At 39.9% G+C, this 24881-nt stretch overlaps 2 protein-coding genes across 5 annotated transcripts in view; both read left to right on the top strand.

Moving 5' to 3' along the window:
• Positions 1-1978, top strand: part of UBE2V2 (ubiquitin conjugating enzyme E2 V2) — a 29115-nt gene extending 27137 nt beyond the window's left edge. For all 4 annotated transcript variants that reach the window (XM_040550351.1, XM_040550353.1, XM_040550350.1 and 1 more), the window contains one exon: positions 1110-1978. In XM_040550351.1, coding sequence (XP_040406285.1) covers positions 1110-1256 — 147 coding nt within the window. In that variant the 3' untranslated portion in view covers positions 1257-1978. The remainder of the gene's footprint in view (positions 1-1109) is intronic.
• Positions 1979-10162: 8184 nt separating this feature from the next.
• Positions 10163-24881, top strand: part of LOC121066642 (chloride channel protein C-like) — a 78380-nt gene continuing 63661 nt past the window's right edge. The window contains exons 1-6 of the mRNA XM_040550354.1: positions 10163-10736; positions 11661-11790; positions 15151-15231; positions 16187-16362; positions 17943-18035; positions 21288-21531. Of these exons, the coding sequence (XP_040406288.1) occupies positions 10492-10736; positions 11661-11790; positions 15151-15231; positions 16187-16362; positions 17943-18035; positions 21288-21531 (969 nt within the window). The 5' untranslated portion in view covers positions 10163-10491. The remainder of the gene's footprint in view (positions 10737-11660; positions 11791-15150; positions 15232-16186; positions 16363-17942; positions 18036-21287; positions 21532-24881) is intronic.

The following is a 24881-nucleotide window of genomic DNA, read 5'->3' on the forward strand; positions in this document are numbered from 1 at the left end:
TATCTAATACCCTGCATTTTAGGAAAATAGGACCTGTTTTCCAGTTAAAGATTTTTTTCTCTGATCTTTTATCTTCCACATTAAACCAAATACCCTTGTTTAAGAAGAAGAGGAAGTACTCCAGGAATAACAGTGGCGCAGTCTGACTAGTGTTAAGTTTCAAAACCTGTGATCTTGATGCATAAGATAATTTCCTTTTGATGCTCTTTCTTTCCTAACTTATTAATGTTTTCAATAATTATTAAGTAATCTTACTGCTTTTACGCTGTGGTTTGATGATACGCAGTTGTTGGCAGCTAAAAGGAGTTCTGACTCCAGGCAGAACATTATTTGTGTGAAGAGAAGTGCTGAGCTGTTGTGGTTGTGTAAATTGTCCCACAGGTTTTATAAATGAAATGTCCCTCCCTTTCAGTTCAAATTGGTAAGTGAATACAGTGGTCTTCACAGCTCCATGAGACAATGCTTTGTAAGAAGAATGCAAAGAACTAAGAGATGTCTAAATGTTATAAATCAAATATTTCAGTTTTTTAAGCTATTTCTTGGCATATGTGGTGACTCCTGGTATGTCAGAAGCACCACATAATACTGATGGGGAATAAATCACAAACTGAAACCTGCAGCAAGGGAAATTTTCCTTTAGAGAGGTATTCCACAAGTTCCTGTGTGTCAGGTTTTTTTAAAGAGCTGAGGAGGACGCGACTGTATATAATGGTTTACTGAAGGTGATTTTTTTCGAGTAACTTGAAACAAATCGATAAAACTGAATTTTATAAGATATGCCTCCAGTTCAGCAGTGAACTGTTTGCTGTTTTCCTCTCCCCTCTCACCCCATCCCTTTCCTTCTCACTAACGTTCATATCAGCACAGGTGGGGGGGTCCACCTGCATGTATGTCACTGTAGAATGTGTACCTGTGTGCAGGTGTATGCTTGTTTTCCTAAAAAAAAAAAAAAAATAAATTATGAATATAGGGACATGTGGCATAAATGCCACAGAGAAAGTGTCAGGGAATGTTTAGATTCTTTCTTAGAACAGTTGGTTCATTAGCCGCTACTTATATAGAGATTTTTTAATTTCATGGTAACTTACAACTCCCTCTTCTTTTTCCAGGTGGATGCACGGAGCATACCAGTGTTAGCAAAATGGCAAAATTCTTATAGCATTAAAGTTGTACTTCAAGAGCTAAGACGTCTAATGATGTCCAAAGAAAATATGAAGCTTCCACAACCTCCAGAAGGACAAACTTACAACAATTAATTTTAGCTGATTCTCAAACTTCTGTCTTAAAACAACAACCTTCTACTCATGTTAATGTCTTGATTAAAATCTCACAATGCAAACACCCACACATTAAAAGAATTTCAGCTGGTATACATGACCTGGACATTTGTAAGAATATATATAATATATGTATGCCCAATATGTTTTCAGGCACTATGGGAGAAAAAGGCAGCACAATTATTTTTTTCTCTTATCAAGGCACTGTCATTTAAGCATAAGCCTGAAATAGCCTAAAATTGGAATTCAGGTTTTACAAGATGAAAGCATGACAGAAAGTGTCAGATTGCTGTGGAATAATATATGTTTCTGAAAATAATCTCTTGAGAAGGCAAAATATAAATGGCATGCTTTATCCATCTTGCTTAGTAAAAGAGCTGCAGTTAAAATTTGTTTTAAAGTAGCAGGTACAGTGAATACCGTTGCTCATCTTGTTTAATTTTGCAAGGGTGTGGGTGCCGACTACTAGTAGTGTCACAAAGTATGTTCAGGATTGTTTTGATACCTGTATTTATAAAATGGGGGGATTAATTTCTGTTAAGCAGCTCCTGTGTGTTACATGTATCGGACATGGCAAATATTTGTTTACAGTCTTTGTTCTAATAAACCATGCATTTAAGTTTTAGTGAAACAAAGGAAATGTATGGATATGTGATTGAGATTAAAGTTAGTCTTAAAATGTAAATAAAATGTGGAAAGTGTCTGAGGCTGTGCCATTTCTATAATAGTGATGTAATATATGTACAGTAACTTGCAGAAGTAGTGGAAAGACAAACATAATATTGCTGCTGGTTTTACGTGCACCTTTTATTCTTACCACTTTTGTATGCTTAGTTTACTTTAGAGGTCAAAGTATTTTGCTGCAGAGGACTAAGTTCCATCATCTGTAGTACCACTTCTTTAGACAAACTTGCACTGTATATTTAAAAAGAAACAACCCCCCCACCCCAAAACAAAACCAAAAAACTCATCTAACCTTTCCCTCCTTGCCTCCCCTCCAGATTCTTTAGAGAAATGAGCACAACTTTCACTTGGCTTACTTGACCTCTGAGCGGTTTTCAGACCAGATTGCTGAAGTCTTACTTAGTTCTCTGTCCTGCTTTGGCGGTTGCTGCCTTGTTTCATGCTCTCTTGCATCTTTTTCTCCTGTATGTTTCTTTCTTTTTTTCTTGTCTGTTCCACTTTTGCCTCTCCTTGGGGGGAAAAAAAAACCTTCTGGAAGCTTTAATAAAAATTACATGTGCAGTACAGAGCATTGTATTTCCATCTGCATTTCATCCATCATCCGCCATTACGCCACTGTCCTCTTAGCTAGAATGCTTGTTGCCTCTCTTGCAACTCCTGGTCTGTTTTTTCAATGTGTTCTGTCTGCTGGGAACTCGGGTTTTAGTTCTGTTACTGATTTCTCATAAGAAAGTAAGCTAATGCTATTCTTTTGGAAATAAGACCTCTCTTTTTCTCCTCTTGGAAGATGCACGCGTTTGTTCATTTCAGTGAGAACATGTAACGTTGGGAGCAAGTCAACTATTTGCATTCAAGATTTTATTAGCAGTTCTTTTGAAAAAAGTGAATTTAATCAAAAGCCATCAAGTCAGGTAATTTTGTTTGATATGCCTTTGCTTATTTCTCATGTAAAGAACCTCTAAAAGCAATAAACTAGGTGTCCTTTTTTTTTTTCCAGTTGAGAGATTTAATTAATATTTGTCCGTTTATGCCTTTTTTGACAAATTTGGCACTTCTACAACTGGTGGAACTGTAGCTGCCAGCTACCTCTTGTCTGTATTTATATGACATATCATTTGTGACGGTATGGCTGAAGTGCATTGCAACATTTTCGTGATTTTTCATTTGAAATATCTTGATGCCATTAAATCTTTCTTACACTAACAGTGCTAATCTATATTTAATTAAAATAATGGAACCATGCAGTCCTGAGATGTGAATTTTTTGGAAAATAATAGCATAAACATCAGAGAACGAGAAACACTTGTGGACTGTTACATGCCTGGTAACATGATTCAAGAGACTGACTTATTCACGGAGTGTGAAAAGGGGCTGGTTGTTTGCTTGGTCATGTGTGGTAGGAGATGATCCCGCAACAGTTATTCACCTTTGTCTGTACTTTGAGTGTTTGTATCTGTTCAAATCTGCATATCCACGTGTAAGCGGGTGCATGTTGCATACATACGTAAAAGTAATGGTGGAGAGAGCTGACATCAGGGTATGTAATGTAAAGGATGACTGTAAAAAAAAAAAAAAAATCCTGCAGTTGTTTTAAGTGTTTTGGTTTTTCCATTTTGCTCACACTGGTAAAAGACTATATGTAACCGATTGTGGACTTTTAAAATGTCTTTGGCTACTGCATGAAGTTGAGAGCCTCCCCCAAACTGTTTCATTGCTTGTATTTTAAAGCATAACTGCTTCCTCTCCTCCGGAAAGGTTGGATCGTTTTACAAGTATCCATGTCTGATCGGCATCTGCGCAGCAATTGTTTTATCATGTTATATTTCTTTTTGGTAATTTAATTTATATACCAGAATTATAAATTTCCTCGCCTTAATTTGTGTTGTGTTCTTTGGTCAGGATTTATATTTGCTGTCCTTAGGAAATGCCTGTGGGATTTTTTATTTGTTTCCTCAAAATTGTATTTGTGCATCTTACAGAGTAGAGCACTGTTTTAAGCCAGTTGTGTGAGGAACAAAGCTCAAAAGTTCCAAACACAGCATACGTTCCTCAAACTGCATTTGAAGATTCATGTCGTGCCAGTAGTCATGAACTGGGATTTTAACTAGTTTTGTGCTCTGAAGCATTGCTGAAGTTCTTGTGTTTTAGTTGTTCAAGGGAGGAATAAGTTCACTGTGAAACAGGGGAAAAAAATAAATCCAAAAGACGGATTCATGCTTTGTAAACCTTAAGGTATAATGAGCAATCCAATGGAAATATCCACATTAGAAATAATGTGCCTTACCTTGTTATTATGAAGTACATAAAATGTTGCAAGGTGTACACCTACCAACTGCCTCGATTGCACTGATCTTCCTGAAAGCAAGTTGAGAGTGCTGCACACGCAGCAGGACCAAGTCAGGAATTAACCTCCTCAGCTGTTCTGGAATAAATGCATAATTCATGCTTCTCCTAAATGTCTGGTACTGTGTAGCGGATACCTAAAGGAAAAAGTATGTCATATCAGAGTTGATCAACCATAATAGTAAACTCTGTAATTTAAAAACTCACAATTTTTTTCTAAGTAACATATTCAAAATTTGTGTTTGGTGAAATTTACGAAGATTTTTGAGGTGGGGTGTTATTTCACACTTCGTAGAATGTGAAGAGTGCCTGTGGTCTTTCATAATTAAAAGTAAATAAAAAACTTTAAAACTGTTGTTAATGCATCTGTGGTAACCACATAATGAAAGACTTGTGGGAGAAGGATTTCCTTTTTTTTTTTTTTTTAACCTGTTCTGGTGTTTGCATTATTCCCTGAAACAGTGTATTATCCTTTTTAGTTGCCTTAAAAATACCTTTAAAAGCTACAAAGGAACAGATTTCAATAGCTGATCTTAGCTTCCGTAGGACTTGAGCACTCCATTGAATGGTTAAAACAGTAACTTTCTACATTGCCTTAGTGTCAGTGCTGTTTACAACAATTTTTACTAAAAGGATCTGTACCTTCTGCTCAACTGATAAACAGCTGTAAATAAATGTACAGTAAATTTCATTCCATGAAATACGTAGTGTATTCCAACTCTCAAGTAGCGTTCCTATATTCAAATAGGTTGATGAAATTTTTCAGTCTTTACCATTTTAAAATAGTGATAAATGTAAAAAGCCTTCTATTATTTATGTGCTTTGGCATTAATATAAATGGGTAACTTAATGGATGGTATTAAGATGATAGTGCATAAATAACCAGTGCTTGGGATAGCTTGTTATAATGCATGTTTTTGATACTAAATTTATGACTTTTCACTATTTCTTATGGAAAGCAACCCAACCTGCATTTATTATATACAGTAAGGACAACATGTAAACATGGTTTTAAAATGTATAAACTGCGCAGTTTGGGGTTAAAATAAGGTTTTCATCAGTTCCTTTGTGCTTCTTCCCACTGTGCTCCCAGTGGTTATTGCAGTTGTATAAGTATGCTGATTTTCCTTACGCAGTATTATTACTGTTAACTTTTTTAAACATGCAGGAGTGTTAAAAAGGGAGGGAAAAAGTTTGATTTTCTTCTGTAACTTCAACTAAAAATTATCAAGAAAAACAGAAACCTGGCAGAAATAAACATGGACTGTGTGTAGTTTTTTAATGTTTTGTTTTCTTTAAATGGACTGTGAAAAAATACCTAGTTGTATTTTGTTTCAGTTGTTACAGGCATAAAAGCTAGGATATGAATAGCTCAAACAGTAGAAATGTGAAATTCTTATGGAGATGTGGAGGAGGTTGTTTCTAGCCAATCTTTGAAGAGTCATGAAAAATGTTGGGTTACTATGGGAGAGAGGGTTCAGTCCTGCAGAATCACTCAGAGATGAGCTGTCACTTCTAACTCCTTAAATTCAGCTTGGGGGAGCTGAACCCTGTTCTATTCCCCTCCTTTGCTCTTTTGAGATGATCTTCTTGCACTTGAAACTGTTAAATGCTGTGGTGAAGTACAGCAGGTTGAGATGACTCTGTTTCTTTTAGGTTTTGATCTGCAAAACTTGCCACCGTGAGGAACTGTGTAAACTAAGACCTTGAAGTTGTGTGATGCTGGCGGCGGTCTGCTTAGTTTTTAGGTTGCTCTAAGTGATTGGTGATCAGCGGTGCTAAGTTTAAATGTATATGTGTAATTAATAAAGTCAATACTATTAATGAGAAAAATTGGTCTTAAAACCTCACTGTCACATTATCAGGTGAATTGCTGTAACCCTGACCCCTGCCTTTTCTGGCCTACAGTTTTTTCAACTATTTGTTATTTGCTGGACTGAAGCTTCAGGAGAGCACATGATTTGTGATCTTCTGGGTGGTGTGTTGCACAACTATGGGGCCTTCTACTTCTGAGAAATCTCTAACTTCTTGCCACAACATCATAATTTCGGGATTAATAGAGGCAGGCACAGTCATCTTGGTTTGTGTTTTCTGAAAGTGTTTCCTGTCTTATGTATTTTTTTTTCCTGTATGAAGATTCACAGATTAAATTTATGATCTTACATAGTATTATTAATCTGTAAAAATATAATAGATTTGTTACAGCCGTATCTGAAAATGTTTCAAACATTTGAAACCTTACAGTCAGCATCAAATGTATGAGTTGTATTTTTAGCAAAATTCTCATGCTAAATTAGTACTATATTATCAGTTCTTAAATGCTGTAACTTGCAGTATTGAAATAATGTGAAATGAAAATTACCCATCATGTTTCTGGTTAGCAATGTTTTTATTATTGCTATTCAGTGTGATCGCTGTTTGCTTCCTTAAGCTGTCATTCAAATTGTCTATTAAACATGTATTATTTAAAACCTTTGACTGTCACCTCAATGAGTGGTGTAATGGTTTTGATTTTTACAGTGGGATGCTTTGAATAGAGTACGGCTTCAGGAGCTCCTTATTCTACTGTTCTGCTTTCTATCTGCTAAAATAATAAAATCTGAACTGCTTGTGTTCCTTAAAGTAGCAACTGTTCCCGGCATTTAAAATTCACATTTACCTTCAGATGTTTGGAATTTTTGTGCTATTCAGTGTAACAATGTCAGCTATCAATCTCTAGTGCTTTATTGTATTTTTGTGATTTTATGATTTTTATAATATCTGTATAATAATTAGTATTAAAGCAGAAGCCAACAAATACCTGCTGCTTTACTTGACAGACAGCTGCACAACTTGCATACCCTGCACTAACAAGCCTGCAGCTGAAGAAAAGGGAGCAGTGGAGAGCGAAGGAATTCATTTAATTTAAATGTACACAGTTTGTCTGCTGTTCAAAAATACATTGTTCTGTCACAGAAAATGGAGGTGCCAACTATCTGCTATGTTTTCATATGCCTGCTTCTATACATTGAAAATTACATCGTATAGTCATCTATCTGCAGGGGTGAGGGGGCCTTTCTTCCTGGGCAGGAGTGTGTCAGTGTAATCAATCATATCATGAGTTCTGTTGTAGCTGCTTTCATGTGTAATAGTTGGAATCTGCTTGATGTCTGCTACTTAAAGACAAGTGGCAAAATGTTTTGGGTATTAAATTCATGCTGTATTGCTGTTTGGAGGGTAGTTCTTATTTGCTATGGCTTTGTGTATTTAGTGACAGGTATTTTGTATTCCACCCTGCTCTCCTAAAGGATAGAGGGCGCGCGCAATACACATACTCTCACACTTCAGGATATGTGACAATATTTAGGTAAATAAAATTATGTTGCCCCATTTCCCCGGTTATTTGGGAGGGAAATTAGCTTGGGAATGGCCAGCTAGCGGCAGTCATTTCATAGCCTCATCTCTTCTGTTCCCCACCCCTCACCTGTGACTCAGGTACCAAGCAGCAGTGGGCCAGTCACTCTCCGATCTTTCCCATTGCCAGGGAGCTGTTTTCCAGGTTCTGACTGGAGGCAGCCTTGCTCAGTCTACCTATGCCTACTGAGGACATCTACCCACTCTTGTTCTTGCCCTGGCCTTGCTCTTGGTCCTGTGGTCATGGTGGAAGCTGCCTGGACATGGAACCAGGAGCTCTGGGGCTCTCAAACAGGGTTTTAGCAGCTTGAAGCAGGCTCTTTCCCCACTGTGGTAATTCAGAGCTTTCTCCCAGTTGAGTCAAATTCAATCTAGAATTTGAGTCCTTGAAGCATTTATAAAAGAAGCGTGTAGCTGCTAGCATTCTGTAGTGATAAACAAAACATACGTACTCCTTTCCTTCCTGGTCTCCAGAGGAGCAGTTTCTAAGTAGATTATGACCCCTCTGAGGTAAAATCAATCCTGCAGAAGCAGGAACCAATATTGGAAATGAGTAGAAAACCTGAGAACTGGCCACAGCCTGGGTTCTCTGCTCTTGTGTTGGGGCATTTATCTTCCAGCAGTGAGAAGTATACTTTCCTCAGTGCCTGTAGCCATGGCAAACTCTGAGCTATTGCATCTCGTAGTTAAGCAGAAAGATCCCTGTGTGGTGTTTGGAGATGAAAATTTATTGTAGAAGGCATTATGATCCTTATGCAGGCTTGACAGAACTGCTAATATACCCTCCAAGATGCTCTGCGGGAGAAAGATGGAAGCTCATGTTTGGCATCAGTGTGTTAACCGTGCTCCCCCATGCACACAAGGACAGTCAAAATGCATAGTTTCAGGGTCCGATTTGGATGGGGGCAATGAAGCAATATGTATGCCCAGCACAGGAATTTCTGGTACAGAATGCTTTTACAGCACTACTAATAATCTGGATTTGCTGCCTTTATTGAAGTATTCTGAAAATAGCTATTTTCTGTTTTAAGGTAGAATAGGTCTTCAACTTTCTTTGTAAAACAATGAATGAATGCCCTGTGAACGCGTGTATGTATTTTACAAGGCCTTGTCTTTCTCTAGAAGTGTGTCCACTCCTTCACTCGGGGATGCAGACGTGCCATCCTGCAGCCTCAGATCTCTTTCTGCTTTGTGGCTGTTTCTTTTTGGACCCTGGCCATTTGTGCACTGCTTCACAGAACATCATGAAATGTATTTCAAATAAGCAAGTGTACTGGTGGATTTAAGTTAACTAGAGAGGAGAACATGGCGGGGGGGGGGAATAAAAATAAGGGGTTGACATTTGGAAAGCCGTTCTTAGTCTGTTTTGTTTTTTAAAGGTTGAAAGCACGAGCGGGTGCCTGTGAAAATTGGCAGTACAGCTGAGTAGCTGCTGTAGAGATCAGGATGGATTAATGTCTGATGGAAATGCAGTCGTCAGCTTCTATCTTCTGGCAACTAGGGACAGCAAAGGCAAAAGCCCAGGTATGCTCTTAGGGATGTCGATGGTATTCCTGTTTGAGGAACAACAGCTGTCCTGTTTGCATAACAAATCATGACGTGGAGCAAAGTATAGCTGTGTTGTCTGAGAGCAGTCTGATTTAGCCTAATCCCTTTCCCCTAGAAACGTAGCTTTAGTTTTATTTGACCTTTTTTTTTTTTTTTTTTCCTTTTTGCATTGTTCAGTGGATTTAGTGTTTCTGTTTATGCTGTGTTTTCTGTAATACACAGGTCTACTCGTATATACCATCTTGATCTAATGCAACTAGAAAATGACATCATACGAGTCTTTGTGTCCCAGAAATAAAGAAGAGCACTAAATTGAGATCTCTCGTCATTTAGTACTCATTAACTGACAACCAGGAACAATGTATATTTCTTTATTGTTTCAAATGAGGCATTTCCAAATTGATCCCCACGGCAGCAACTGGAGAGCAGCAGCAATCTTTTACTATCCTGCCTTTGTAACCAAAAACATGCCCTGGAGGTGGCAAACTCAGCATGTTACAGGCTTTTCTTTACAGTAAATATTTAACCTGCAACCAGTTGTCTGCTTTGACTGAGCTGCCAACTTGTAAACTACCTAGTATACGATATCCAAAAGTAGTGAGTTAGGCAATCTTTATTTGCCATTTATTCTTAATTTCTCCAAAGAGATTTATTTGAACAGAAAAAAAATAATTAAGCTATGCAATTTGAAAACAAGTAGATTTTGTCTAAAAAGAAATTTGACAGATTTGTAAATTCAAAAAAAAATGTGTTAGAAATAAGCTTTTTTAGGGTGTCTATGTAATACTGAGAATGTAGGGTTTACCTTTGAATAATGCAGTACATTAATTTTTTTTTTTTAAATTGTGTGATTATATTGAATCAAGATCTTCGGACAGCCCAAAACACAGCATGTGATCCATCTCTTTAGTACAGACAAAGGCCTTATTGCTTAAACATCACTGTCATGTGAAGACTCAGTTAGGAACAGGTGCAATAATTATGTTACAGTGGACTACCTTAAGGTTTCTCTGTGCTTTGACTTCACCAGAGAGCTCCAGCTCAGACAAGTTTTCATTGCTTCAAAGGTGCTGGGTCTGTGCATAGCCACAGCAAACCAACCCCAAACACAAAACATCTGATCTCTGCGTCAGAGCCTCTCCATCCTCATGGGCTTTTTCCATTTCTCTCTCAGCCTCAGGGAGCCTGATCTTCTTGGGCTCACGTTGTTCTTGTTGGCATCCTCAAGATTCTTGGAGCCACTGTCATGTCATCACTTTTTTCATATACGCGACATGTGGATGATGGTGAAGAGGAGATGTTAATGGCAGAAGATCACGGGCCTGATTTGATTCATCCTCATGATTTTAGGAGGCAATGTAGCAGAAGTGATTTAGCATACAGTCACTGCAAGGAGGATGAGAGAGAGCAGCTGGTAGCCCATGAGAGTTTGGATTATTTGCCTTCACACAGTGGAGTTTATAAGAAGTGGCTACAAGAGAAAGCATACAGGTAAATTTGCTTTAAATGCTGTTATGCTGCCTCTAAGCTATGGATAATTGGGGCAATCCAGGGAGATGCCTGCTAGCAGAAGGGATGAAGAGAACATTATTTGTTGTTTTTGTACATAGGAAAATACTTTAATAGAATAAAGAAGGGGGCCAAACAGCAAACAACTTCTGTTTAAAAGCATTTGTTGAAAGTGCTTATCCCTTGATCTCTTGATGAATTATTGAAAGTGGAAAAAAAAGGAAAAAGAAAAGAAAAAAAGTTACTACTCAATGTATACAATTTAAAAGAATAACATTTTCCAAAAGTTTAGAGGAATGTTTTCTTACTGAGACTTTTCTTGAATTCCTATGCTCCAGTGTAATCTGCAGGAAATACGGCATTTGAATCTCAGTTGGGCTGCTTTAGTTCTAGATGATACCAGATATAAATCAGAAATTATCAGTGCACAATTATTGTTAGAGGTATATGCTTAGAAAAGATACAAACTAGAAGTAAAGATTTACACATTTGTACGATAGGTGCTGTGTCAGTTATTAGTTGTGGTAGAAGACAGGAATTTATTCGAAACCAGTTCTAAGTGATCTACTGTGTGCTTAATTACTGATTCACATAAATGAGTTTTGAGAGGGCATCAGAAAATCAACATCCGAAAGCAGATTGCACTGCAACTTTATATATAAAAACAAACAAACACACAAAAATCAATGATACTCCTTACCCAAACGGAAATGGTTTTCACCTGAAGGTAGAATTTTGGGAGTGTACGCTTTTGTAAGAGATATTGGTAGAAACAACCTTTTGCTTGTGCGGTCGTGGTTAGTAATCAAATGGTCCTAAAAACTGAAGTTGTGTGTTTATGAGAAGAAACACACCAAACAGTCCATTGCTGGAGGCTGAGAGGTAACTGTGTTTTCCTATTTCTAGAAAAGAGTGGGATCGATGGCTGCTGATGGGGCTAATAGGAACAGCAGTTGGGATGCTGGGGTTTTTGACTCATCAGATAATTGACTCTCTCATCACATTGAAATGGGACCTGGTGGAAAATTACCTGAAGGTGAGCAAAAGAAAGTTAGATTGACCTCTTTCTGTGCTTGTTTATTGGAAAATCCACATCATGAAGTTTTAACTGACTAGAGGTGCTGCCTGTCTAGGTGAGTATGGACATCAAATATCCTGTGGCTCTTTGTCCAGGCATGCATTGGTGTCCTTTGCGCCAACTTACCCATAGTACAGTATATTATCCGATGGAGTTCTTGTCATGAGATTCGTGAAGGCCTTCCCCTTTGTGCAGGCACATGATGAAAGGAACATGTATTGCATTGTGTATTGTTGATGCCCAAGGGGAGGGATTAGGTTTCCCTTAATGTAACCTAAGCGAGTCCAAGTAAATATGGACTTGTTATCAGAGATGTTACTTGTTTCCATTTCTAGGGTAGCTATCTTTTGCGAATGCTGTGCACAGATTATTGTGGAATGCTTAATTTGTTCCTGATGGGTATCATGGTACTGCCACCTCTGTGATAATCAGGATGGTGGCAGCAAAAATCACTTAATGGCTAAAACCAATGCCAGTGTTAAAGCATCTCTGGCCCAACTGCTCGGTAAAATTTTAGCATGTTTTGTGGTATCTATGGTAGACAGCAAGAATATAGAAAGGATATTGAAGAGCTTACTGTGAGAAAGGTGCTGTTCAGCTGAATCCTGACCAGGGAGGGACAAGCATCCTTACAGCTGGTGCTGGGGTAAGCCTGTATAACCCTCAGGAGTGATCCAGCAGACACAGCAGTTTGTGCAGAAGGGGGCCAGTGTCTGCTGGCAACATTTTTGTGCTCAGCAGTGGTGGCAGGGAGCTGCAGGACATGGTCCCCAGTGCCCAGGGCAGAAATTACCCCTGACACAGGAGAGTCCACAACCCAGAGGAAGCTCCTAAGGCAGGGTGCAGCTCTGTAGGCTTGGGTCTGCAGACAATGCCAGTGTCACTCTTATCTTCAAGACAGACAAGAAGAAGGATCCAGGGAACTATAGGCCAGTCAATCTCCACATAACCCCTGGAAAGGTGACAGCAGGTAGTCCTGGAAACCATTTCTAAACGTATGAAGGACAAGGAGGTGATTGGAAGCAGTCAGCATGGATTTTCAGTGGGTACCACCTTCTGCAATGAAGTGGCTGGAATGGTGGATGTAGTTTGTGCTTAACTTTAGCAAGGCTTTCATCGCTGTCTCCCGTAACATCCTCACAGGCAAACTGATGAAGTATGGGTTAGGTGAGTGTGCAGTGATTAAAAACGGGCTGAACTGTCAGCCTCATAGGGTTCTGATAAGCATCATAAATCCAGCTGGATGCCTGTCACCACAGGTATACCCCAGGCGTCAATGCTGGGGCCAAATACTTCTAGAAATCTTCACTAATGGTCTAGATGGTGGGACAGAGTGTGTGCTTAGCAAACTTGCAGACAAAAACAAAACTGGAAGAAAACAGCTTCCTCAGATGCACTGGGAGGAGTGTTACCAGCAGGCAGAGGTAGGTGATCCTTCTCCTTTATTCAGTGCTGGTGAGGCCAGTTCTGGAGTATTCTGTTCAGTTCTGGGCTCTCCAGTACAAGGGAGACGTGGACATACTAGAGTGGACCTGGTTAAGATCCATGAAGATGGTAACTGGAGCCTCTGACATACAAGAAGAAGCTGAAGGAGCTGGCATGGTTCAGCCTGAAGAACAGAAGGCTCAGGGGGATCTCACTGTGTGTTTGTAAGTACTTGCTGCGTGAGCCATTATTACTGAGAGACAGAGACAGCCTCCTCTCAGTGGTGTTCAGCAAAGAGAATCAATGACTATAAAGTGAAATACATGAAATTGCACTTAAACATGAGAAAAAGATTTTCAATATTTTGTGGTCAAGCCTTGGGACGCGTTGCCCAGAGAGCCTGCAGAGCCTCCCTCCTTGGAGACTGTCAAAACCTGACTGGACTCAGCCGTGAGCAACCTGCTTCAAGTCTCTGGCTGGGCTAGGTGATCTCCAGAGGTGCCTTCCAACCGCCACTGTTCTATGAAATCAGGATAACGGAATAACGCTGCCAATTGCTGAAGGGCGGATCTCAACCACTTCGCGGAAATGCAGGTGAAGACCTACTCCGTTGAAAAGATGGAATATATGAGATAAGTGTATCAGAGGGAATATCCAAGTAATAGACAGGTGTAGGTTTTCCATGTGGAAAGCATATTATAAGGCTCTTGAAATCTTATTTCTTTGGGGATTCTCATATACAAACTAAGCATATGTTTATGAAATACATAAACATTGGATGAATTCACATACATACCTGCATCTATGTATGTGTATGGATATATATGCATATATATGTGTGTATATATAAGCACTGAAGTATAACTAAAGAATATAGAGAAACCACAGTTCAACTCCAGGGCACCACAACTGCTGCACACACAGAAGGTCCCGCTGTGTTACAAACTTTGTCCTATTGTATTAAATTAACAAGGAGGGACAGCAGGTGAGCTCTCACAGGCTCTTACAACAATATAAACATTTAGCTCCTGCCCTGGAAAACCTTCCCATCCAAACACCTCCTTCAGCTGCAGATGATCAAAACTCATTTTTGTGCCATTTGCTTTCCTGTTTGCCTGTGCCGCACAATATGCATGCTCCGAAAAGCCTTGGTGTGAGATGCTGACGGGAAGGCTGCGGTGTCCAGCTATAACACTGTGACCTCCGAAACGCAAGGGGTGTGTTTGACCTGCACACACACAATGAATCACAGCCGAGCACTGTGCAAGGAGGCAAAACATGTGGGAGCTGAGGAGCTCTGGAGACAGCGTGGCTGTGGTCAGCCCAAGAACAAACAAACAAACCCGAAATCCAGAGAGACTGAAACGGGTGTTTAAATGTGAGAAAGCGTGGTATGGGAGATATGCTTTTGGTTAAAATAGAGCACAAAAATGCTTCCTTACATATATTCTGTCTATTCGTAACAGCTGCGAATTCATGAAGATAATCGCTAGTGTAAGACCTTGAAGCCTCTGTTCGAGAAAACATCTGCTGGAGGCTCCATGTAGTCATTTCTAGTGCATGTTCTTAAGGTCCCTTCACTCCACCTCTTTCCCCAGATGGGCTTTGACGAGTAACAACATATCCCTTGCAGTGTTGGCAGAGATGGGGAAAACATCCTGGAAAAAAACAGGACTTGACTCTGAAGGTCAACCTTTACCTTGCTGCCACTCCAGTCCTTTTAAAGAAGCTGCACTGCTTGTTTCATTTATTTATTTATTTTGGTTGGTTGTTTTTTTTACCTGTGGTGCACATTCTGTCCACAGAAGTCTGTGGAACGAAAGATGATTAAAATTCAGGCCATATAGCTGGTATATGGGTGCCAAAGTAACGATCTGTTTCTAAACTGGACAGGATGGCAACTTCCACCTGACGTGGGTGTGCATGCTTGGCACCGGGCTGGCCATGATCCTTGTGTCCTCGAGCTCAGTGCTGGTGAGTGTCGTCTCTAATGGAAGAAGCCCACAATGCAGCAATAACCCACATCTCATGCTCTTCCAAATACTGTTTAATTCAGCATTTAATAAAAAAATATAAAAAAAATCTCTTTTACAACCCAACTGGAGAGGCCTTTTTTTGGCCTTCAGCCTAACGCTGAATTCCACAGCACGTAACTTGTATAAAAGTGTCTGGGGTGAAATCCGTGGTGGCAGCCATGCAATTTACGCTTGGCGTGTGGTGTTTGTAAAATAAATACGAGTGGCAACTCGTGTAACTTGTGAGAACTCAGTGTTTGGAAGGGGCCTGAGCCAAAGACCATCAGGCCATATAAAAATTACTGTTGGTTTTAGACTGATCTTTTAGCTGCGCTGTGTGTGTATCACTCACAGCCCAGATCAGTACTTTTACAAGGCTGCAAGGCCCAGAGCATTGAGCCTTGCTGCCATTTACTGTCCTGCTGTGCTCAGTTTAATCATAGAAAGGCAATTAACAGCGTAGGTGAAAGAAAAAATGAAGTTTTAATGAGATTCCCACAAAGTCCAGCAGCAGTAGTAGGAAAAGGGAGTTTGCTATGATACAAGTGATAACTGACCAGGTTGGAGCTAGCCAAAGCCTGAGCTGACCGAAGGGCTGCTGCAGGCTCACGTACACCCCTGCCCCTCAGGTAATCTGCACGCAGGCTCCAGCCATGGAAGGCAGGGCCTGGAGCAGAGGTGGGCCCTGCTCCGTGGTTGTCTTCTCTCCTTTCTTCAAGTACGTGCATAGCAGCGCTGTTGGGAACACAGGTTTTTAAACATCTGTAGCCAGAGGTTTACGTGTGTATGCATTATTAATTCTGGGAAAATTTGTTTGTGATCAGATCAAGGTGAGAGCTGGACTTACAGCTGTGTCCATAGATGTGTCTGGCAGGATATGATCGCTGACTCTGCTTATTATTTTCCATTTGCAGTTCTTTTGTCCAGCAGGTTCACCGTCTGGCTTGCCAGAAATCATTGGGTATTTGAACGGCACTTCTATTCAGCATCTTTTTAATATCAAGACCTTCCTAGGGACGTTTGTCTCATGCGTGCTAGCTGTAGCAGCCGGGCTCTTCTGTGGGCCAGAAGGTCCCATGGTCCATTTGGGGTAAGAAATACCAGACTGAAGTTACACCTATCAAACAATGGGGATGGCTTTGCAATGTCTTTCTTGGTGGCAGTGTTGGTTTAAAACACACCCTGCACTGCATTAGCACAACCAATGTTGTGCTGTCCCCTATATTCAAGCCACACAGTGAAGAAAAACATTTTTTCACTGTGTTTTAAATATTGGCTGGGTTCCTCAATGCAACTCCCAGCAGGGTTCAGCAAGCAGTTGTCTGGACACCTGCTTACAATGTGCTGAGCAAGAGGGGGAGAGAGGGTGGGCAAAACTACTGCCATTGATTTTCTTCCTGGAAGCAACCTGTCCCGGAGCAAGGCTGGCTGCCTTGCAGCTCGCGTAATGGCTTTTACCTATGCAAAGTCAGTGTAAAATTGCAACCGCTTGAGGATGGCTTTACACAAATGAGATGGTAAAATTGGTCTCTGATAACATGGTGCAGATCAGTTGTTGGTTAATTTGCTCTTTTATTTCTGTTTCTTTTTGGTTTTGGATCTTATTCATACTTGAGGTTTCTTCTCGTCGCTGACCTGACCAAACCTCTCTTCTCCAGCAAGCTTGTACATTTGCTGTTACTCTGTGGGTTTTTATTTATTTATTATTTATCTGTAAGGAGGTGCAGCACCCTTGGGGATGACTCAGATTTTCAAAAAGAGGAGAGCATGGTTAGTCAGAAGGAGCCACAAACCTTTCAGTCAGTGAGTACCAAGGCTTAGCTCTCTCTTTAGGTTTCTTTTGTTTTCTTTGCTGACAGACATTTGTATCCAGGAGCTTGGAGACTGCAGCTGTGATGTTTTTCCTTTGTGCTAGGTTGGTAACAGAGATGCATGAGCCAAATAACTGAATCATATTTCCATGAAGAAAGTCAGCACAGTATTAACGTGATGCCTTTTCAAAACACAGGACTTAAGAGCTAGTTTAATTTAATTTAGTTGGAACCTTCTACCATTTTTATTAAACATAAACACACGTAAGTTGCTAAAAGCCTCTGAGAGATTCGTTAAGACCCCTAATTTAAGTCTTGTAGAAAAGTCTTCCAAGATTATACAATGAATAGATTTTTCATTTCACTAAGGATTTGGTTTTCTTTTTTTTTCCATTTAATTGTAGTTTGAAGTGCTGCCTGGGAACACACTGTAATAATTTAAATCCTTACATATCTTCTGTCAGAGGCAGAGCTGTTCTGCCTGCCATGGTCATTAACCTGGGGGCAGATGATTGAAATGATGGGCTACAGTCTGACATGTCACCACACTTGGGCAGACATTAACATGCAGTTCTTCAAAAGGCGTTTCATGGTCAATCATCGCAATGCTCCTTGCAAAAGAACCATTTAAGTCTCTAGTTAAGAATCTGAAAGTCTTCAATAGCCTCCTGCTTTATGTCAACAGGACTTTGCATACTTAAAAGATATGTTGAACATTTTCCTTGTTTAAATCTGTTGAAGCCAGTCTACCTTTGCTGCTGCAGGCCGGCTAAGGCTCTGTCCTCCCCTGCCTTGAACCGTGGCTGATTTATGAATAATTTACTGAGGAGCTCTCTCAATTATACAACATCACTTTTAGTGCTATCCTGGGTTGTGGCCTGAGCCAGCTGCAGTCGGACACCCTTGGCATCCACCTCCCGTTCTTCACCAGGTTCCGGAATTCAGCTGACAAGTAAGTGATGGGCAGGGTGCAGGCTGCGGGGGTCTCTGTGGCTCCCCCTCTGCCCTCTGTGCTCCAGGGCTAGCTAGCATCCCACCAGCGAGCCCCTCATGTCTCAAGGAGGAAACTCATCTTTTGGTCTTCCTGCTGTTTGTCACTTTGGGGTGAAAAAAAAAAACAACCCACACCTCACCTTGCTTAATAAAAATAAACCTTCTCAAGTGGTTTTATTGAATGCTTGTGGAAAAAGTGCGTTAACGCTGAAGACCTTTTTCCATTGTCTTCTCAGCTGTAAAAGGAGGGAGAAAAATGCAAGAGTTTTAGCCATGGGCTTTATCCTCAAACTAACGGTGTCAGCTCAGGAAATGGGAGATGATGGGGATTGGATTCCATAGTGTGCACTAAGGGAGCTTTGGTTTGTTTTTCTAGTTTAAGAAAGGTAAATTGCTTTTGTCACTTTTTAAATCTGTCTCTTCTCTGATTATGTATGTCTGCAAGGTAGCTCTGGTAAGCTCTCTCTTTTGAACAGGTCTGTGGAAATTAATGAGATTAATTCCCAGAAAAAAGAAATTACAAACCAGCTTATGTCTTTTGGGTGGTATTTGTTATCATGTTGTCATATAAAACATGCACACAAAAGCTCATGCAATACTGATTTTTCTAAAGCAAGAAAAAGAGAAAGACTCACATGTTAATTTCCTAAGAAAAACAAAGTAGCCAATAAGAAGAGTTCATATGAATGGCCACTGTGAACTATCTGTAGCTTGAAAGTAAATCAAAAAATACCAGAGGGAAGATACGGGATCCCCTTTGCCTTTATGCTTTTAAGGTCAGTCATTTAAATAAATCTGAGACATGCTGGTCTCAGCAAAATGTTACTCACGGAAGGAGTCAGCAATTGTGGTAAGAGAAACACCGAGAACTTTTGTTTGTCTCTGCAGCGTACAGTTACAGAGTAATTAGAAAGAAGTGTTAACTTGTGGGCAGGAACTGTCCTGGGAGAGACAGGTTGTGTGGAAGTCCCCTTTAGAAAAAGGATTATTTCTGAGGAAATTTCTGAAATTTTCTGAAAAATTCTGAAATTTCTGAGGAAAATTCCAGTCTAAGCAAGGCCTCACTTCCTTTGCAAAGATCAGGATGAAAGAATCCCACTCCCCCAGTATATTTTGTAGTTATTAAGTAGGCTCAGAACCCTCTCGCAGTACTGCCACAGGCCCAGCAGTAACTCAACCAGCATGAGGATGCTGAAGGATCCTTGGCTTCTGTCCATCAGGCAGCTGTAACGGATCTGTAGGACTGGAGGGGTCTCCAGTGGCTTTGCTGATACTACTGATGTGACACACAGCATGTGCAACTGGCTGGAGCAAGACGTTGGAGATGTCCAAGCAAGATTCCCCTACTTTTTGCTGTGGCATGCAGTATCTGTGGAGTTCCCTACTGCTGAAAATAATGTTACTTTGCAGATACAACATATAAGTAAAAATCCATGCAATACATGCAGTGCCTAACTCCATGTTTGTAAACAAGGAAATTTCAGATGTGAAGTTGCCTGTGTGGTTTTATGGTGGGCTCCTCCACAGTCCTTGGAGGAGAGGGACCTTGTACGGGCTTTGACATATGAGCTTTCTAATATCTTCCATTTTTTTTCTGTCCTTTGTCTTTATTGCCACCCATCTTTGTATTGATAAAATTTTTGGATATCACAGAAAAGTCAGAAGGGACACCTAATAAAGGGTGCATGTTTTCAGATATCTGGTCATATATATATATATATATATATATATATATAATATATATTATTTGCTGAGAACTTGACATTTTTTAACACTTCAAATACTGGAGTATTTTGTATACTCATTGACCTCAGTTAGTAATGAACACCCAGCATTATTGCAAATCATCCCTGAGGGTCTCAGTTAGCACATCCAAAGAATGCAAATTTTATAAGCTGGTGAGCACTAGTGATTCATGCAATATATGTGTCAGCATCAGCCCAGTTTCCATTGCAAGCGCTAAATTTGAATACAGTTTTCCAAGGCAGATTTCTTCCATAATATTATTTCCTCTTTCTATATCCTTTCCACTGTTCCGCACACTACAGTCTTTCTTAAAAATGTATGGTGCAGGATGTTGTTTTCATATAATGAAATAGGCCCTTTGGAAACAAAATGATGATGTGTGTGAGAAAATGAATAGTAATACATGTATAAGAGCAGACTGTCCCTTAATGCCTTTCTTTACAACACTATAATTCTTTTTTGTTACCTATATATTTTTTTAAAGGTTGGACGTGGTGCTTAGGGACATGGTTTAGTGGGTGATATTGGTGGTAGGGGGATGGTTGGACCAGATGATCTTGGAGGTCTCTTCCAACCTTAATGATTCTATGACTTTTCTTTTATTTATTTATTTTTCTTTACTGTGACTGTCCGACTGTGCAGATCTCTGCTATTTGAGCTCGTAGTGCTGCTTACAGCAACACAAATTTGTTGCTCCTCAGTGTGTATGAGAGCTTCACACCTTTATGGGAGGAAGACAGAGCATATATGTTCCCTGTGGATTTCTCAGATATATACAGACCGAAGAACTGCTTGAGACCATAGGTTCCAGACTGTACTTTCATTCTCTGGTGAATTCCAGACTTTCTTACCTTTTTTCCTGCAATATTTCACCTCTGTGCCTGTACTGATTCCAAGATATGAAATGATACCTCTGCCTGGCATTACACTGCTGGGTGCCAGTTCAGCATCTTGCTGGCACGGCGCTGCATTCCTCATGTGATGTTCTAGGACTGAGGAGTTTTGTCAAGGTTGAAGGTCAAGAAGGAGAACAACAGTTATAGTATAAAGGAAATCTGTGAATGAAATGTTATTTCCCCATTCCTGCTGACAAAATCCCACAAAAACTCAGAGGACTATTTAATGTTTTTACTACTGTATGGGTGCTTCAGTCACTGTTATGATTGGGCACATTTTTCCTCCACAAGCCCTTGTGGACTTGGCAGTATATCAAAATCACTGCATTTCTAAGCTGCCAAGTAGCCCCAATAACTTGAGCCATAAGAATCAAATATGAGACCAGATCTGTATTCAGATCCTAGAGATGAAAGGTGCCATGATAACCCCCAAATGAACCATCAGTTCTTTAAATTCAGCTCCTTAAACACAACTTTGACATGAAAAAATGTTTCTGAAGACCTTCTGTTTCTTTTATTTATTTTTTTTTCCTACTATTATCAAATTTTGACTTTTCTACCTGTTTCAGGCGCAGTTTCATTACGGCTGGTGCGGGAGCAGGGATAGCTTCAGTACTTCGTGCCCCCATTGGTGGGCTGTTGTTCACCCTAGAGGAGGTGTCTTCCTTCTGGAACATCAGGTTGGCCTGGCAAACCTTCTTTTGCTGCCTGATGGCTACCTTCACCACGGATTTGCTGTCCTCTTCTCTTTATGGGTTTGTTTACAGAGGCCATTTTGGATTTTTTGAAGCAGAGAAAAGAATTCTGTTTTGGGTAAGTACTGTGTGGATGTGGGAGGAAATGGATGCAGAGTTTTAGGCTTGTTTCTCTCAACATTATTCTTTGGGGAGTAAGGGGTAAGTGGGACTGAGAAGGGAAAAGGATGGCGTATGTGCAGATATCAGATCAGTGGATATGGGAGCCCTCATGCTTTATGTCTGGTAATCACTTAGATACAAGACAGCTGTTTTGTGTTGCCTACTTAAGCAGAGAAGTACATTTTACATTGTAGTACAAGATGTTCAATGTCTTCTCCTTCTGTGGCTGGCTTGAGCTCTCCTTTGTTGCTGCAGCCATTGCTGTACCATGGCCCTGTTTCTTTGTGCTTACAGATTAAACATTTAAAAACGTGATCACTGTTTGTTCCTGGTTGCACAACAGAGGTCACCTTCGGCCTTTGTTCCTTGCAGCACGATACAGCCTTATTCTTTGAATTTTACTTCGTGTCCACCTAAAAATAGTTGCTTTTATTATGTTTTTCACTCGTCTTTGTTGTAAGGTAATTCAATAGTGATGTGTGAGAATCATCATCTTCAGTTCTTCGTGCCTGAATATCTTTCTCTGTATTATGATGTGACTTGAAGGCCAATTAGAAAGGTAAAAATAAACCTCTGGTCTCATGAATCCCAGTCCACTTTCTGCTACCAAGTAATTTCTCCTAAGGTTATTCCCTGACCACTTTAATCAATCTCTTAATTTATTCTGTTTTAAATCTCTCTAGCAATACAAAAACCAGAAATAATGACATTTTTCCACATGTAGGCATATCATGATTTGGAAAACAGGAAATATTTTGTGTGTGTGTGCGTGCTACCTGATATAAATACAATGATTTTGCACATGCTATGCAAAAGCATTTGTGGTATATTTGTTTTATCACAAATTTAGCTGGGGCAATGGGAGAAGACACTGGTTTTTAACCCAAATCCTTTTTTGTGGACCAACTCTTTGTGCAGTCCCCCCAACAACTGTAGTGACACAACCAAGAAGGCATAAATTTGTGGTAGAAAGGTGAGACGAAATGGACAATGAAGAGGTCAGGCCTGCTGAAGACAGCTTTATTGCTGAAGCCAAAGTATTGTGTAATGGACAGCTGCACGCACAGAGGAGAGCGGATTTACTTTGTTCGCTATTTTATAATTAACATTGCTCTTTCGACACTCTTTTCAGGTTGTTTTCTGAAAAGAGCAGTGGATTCTGTCTCCTGTCTTCTTTTAGTTTCATTAGCAGGAAAAGCTAGCTAAAATTATTATCTAGATGGCTTCTGTCAGGGTTCAATAGTTTTTGGCTCACAAGTTGGTACAGATAACCAGAAATATTTTCATTTCACCGAACACTGGGCTCAGGGGAAATTTCGCTTCTTTCATGTTTTGTGGCATTAACCAACAGAGTTTACAGTGGATAAACTCTGAGTTGAAAGTTTGTGGGTTTTGTTTCTCAAGAAAACTATTTGTTTTCTTTAGCTTCCTTCTACTCAGGAAAAGGTTACAGGAGGAATTTATTGTGCCCCAGAGCTTGAGATTTTCAGGAAGCTTCACTTTTATGTAGAGGGTTGGATTATTTATAAAGGTGAAGCTTGTTCTGTAGGTAACAGATTTTTCTTGATGACTGGCCAAAGCATGTGGCTAACGCTATGACAAAACAATACACTCCGCCACTGTTCATTCCCAGAATGCAGAACACTGGCTTGATTTTACTTGTATTGCCACACATGTGCAGTGTGACGAGTGTATATTGCTTTAAAACAATCATCTCAGTATATCTTTCCCTTAGGAAAAATGGGGGAAGGGAGAGAAAACAGTAAAAACCTGCGTGTCCATTTTTAACTTTCATGCAGGATTGGAATTAAGTAGAACATGCTGGAAGATATTTGGATCCTGCAGTAAATAAAACATTTTCTACTTCTAATTGAGCTATTCCTTCTAAATTTCAACATCTTAAACATTGCATCTATTTAAATCCTTTGGAAAATGATGGATTTTGATGCAGCTATTGGTAAAAATAGCATTACTGAAGTTTTGGTTAGTATGTATAACAGACATATATGATTGTTGTAGTCCTGATTATAGGGCAAGATACACCTTAAGTCACTCCTGGCTTCCTCTGAGTGTGTCTCCAGGTGTTGACTTTCTTGTGTCTGGGAATGAAAGCTGGGATTCTGCCTTGTTCAGGCCAGTTTTCTCAGTCTGCAGCACCCAATGGACCAACTCTTCAGGCCTGACTGGATTTTGACCCTGGCATTCTTCCTCTCAGGAGATACCGTCAGTGCTTAGAACAGCCTCCTGGTGGATTTCTTAAACTCTAGGCTATTTCTAGCAGGAGGAACAAGAACAAGATTAAGGAAAAAGAATAAGAAGAAGAGTAAAAAAAATAACTTGAGCAGTAAAAGGGATTGTGTGCTTGCTCAAGCAATTTAAAGAAGGCTACCAGTTTCTCCTATGCACTACCCCAAATATTATCCTAGTGTAGGTTTTTTTTTTTTTTCAGCCCTTAATATGTGCCCCTACTGCTCTTTACCAGTTAGCTTTTCAAATGTTTCATGATTTCTTACTCTGTCCAGATCATACTCTTAACAAAAAAATGTGTAACTCTAAGCCTGGGCGAAGGAAATAATATTCTCACAGCATTTAATAGGTTTCTACCAATCTATTGACCTAGACCCCTTTTTGTTGGCTGGAAGGTAATATTAAAGCATGATATTGCTCTCATCCTTGCTGCCTATTTAGGAATCAAGCAGAAAATTCAGTTACTATTCCAGCTGTCAGATTATGTTCTACATTTGTAATTTGGTATTCCATGAGTTGTTCCAGATCAGCATCAAATTTCAGTTTTACTTAGAGCTTATAAATAATCTCAATGCACATGGAAGTAGGTTGACACTTAATAAATGAACTTTCGCAAATTATGAGGTAGATATAGATACTGTGAGCAAAGATACTGCGAGCAAGCTCTGGCCCAGCAGAGTCTTTCAAAGTCTTCACTAAAACTAATGTGTCATGTTATTTGGATGTAATCTGAAGTGCTGAGTGTTTGCGCTGACAGCAATGCATCATCGAAGTTTCTGTTAGATTCATTACTTTCCCCAGGGAAAAGATGGGCCCAAGAGGACACTTCTGACCTTGACTTATCAAATTACTTGTTCAAGTCCTTTACAGCTATTCAGAAATGAAAATAACTGGTTCATGGAGCTATATGTGACAATGAAAATATCTACCTGCTGGCTCCACTCCTGTGAGGTTTGTAGGAGCAGTATACTGCCTCATGTGAGAGCAGCTTTAAATTAATTAGCTGAGTCCCTAAACCAGGAGGAAAGATTTATTTCTTCTGTGGAAATTACTTTGTGG

This window comes from Cygnus olor, chromosome 2 (assembly GCF_009769625.2).
Source record: "Cygnus olor isolate bCygOlo1 chromosome 2, bCygOlo1.pri.v2, whole genome shotgun sequence".
NCBI classification, from domain to species: domain Eukaryota; kingdom Metazoa; phylum Chordata; class Aves; order Anseriformes; family Anatidae; genus Cygnus; species Cygnus olor.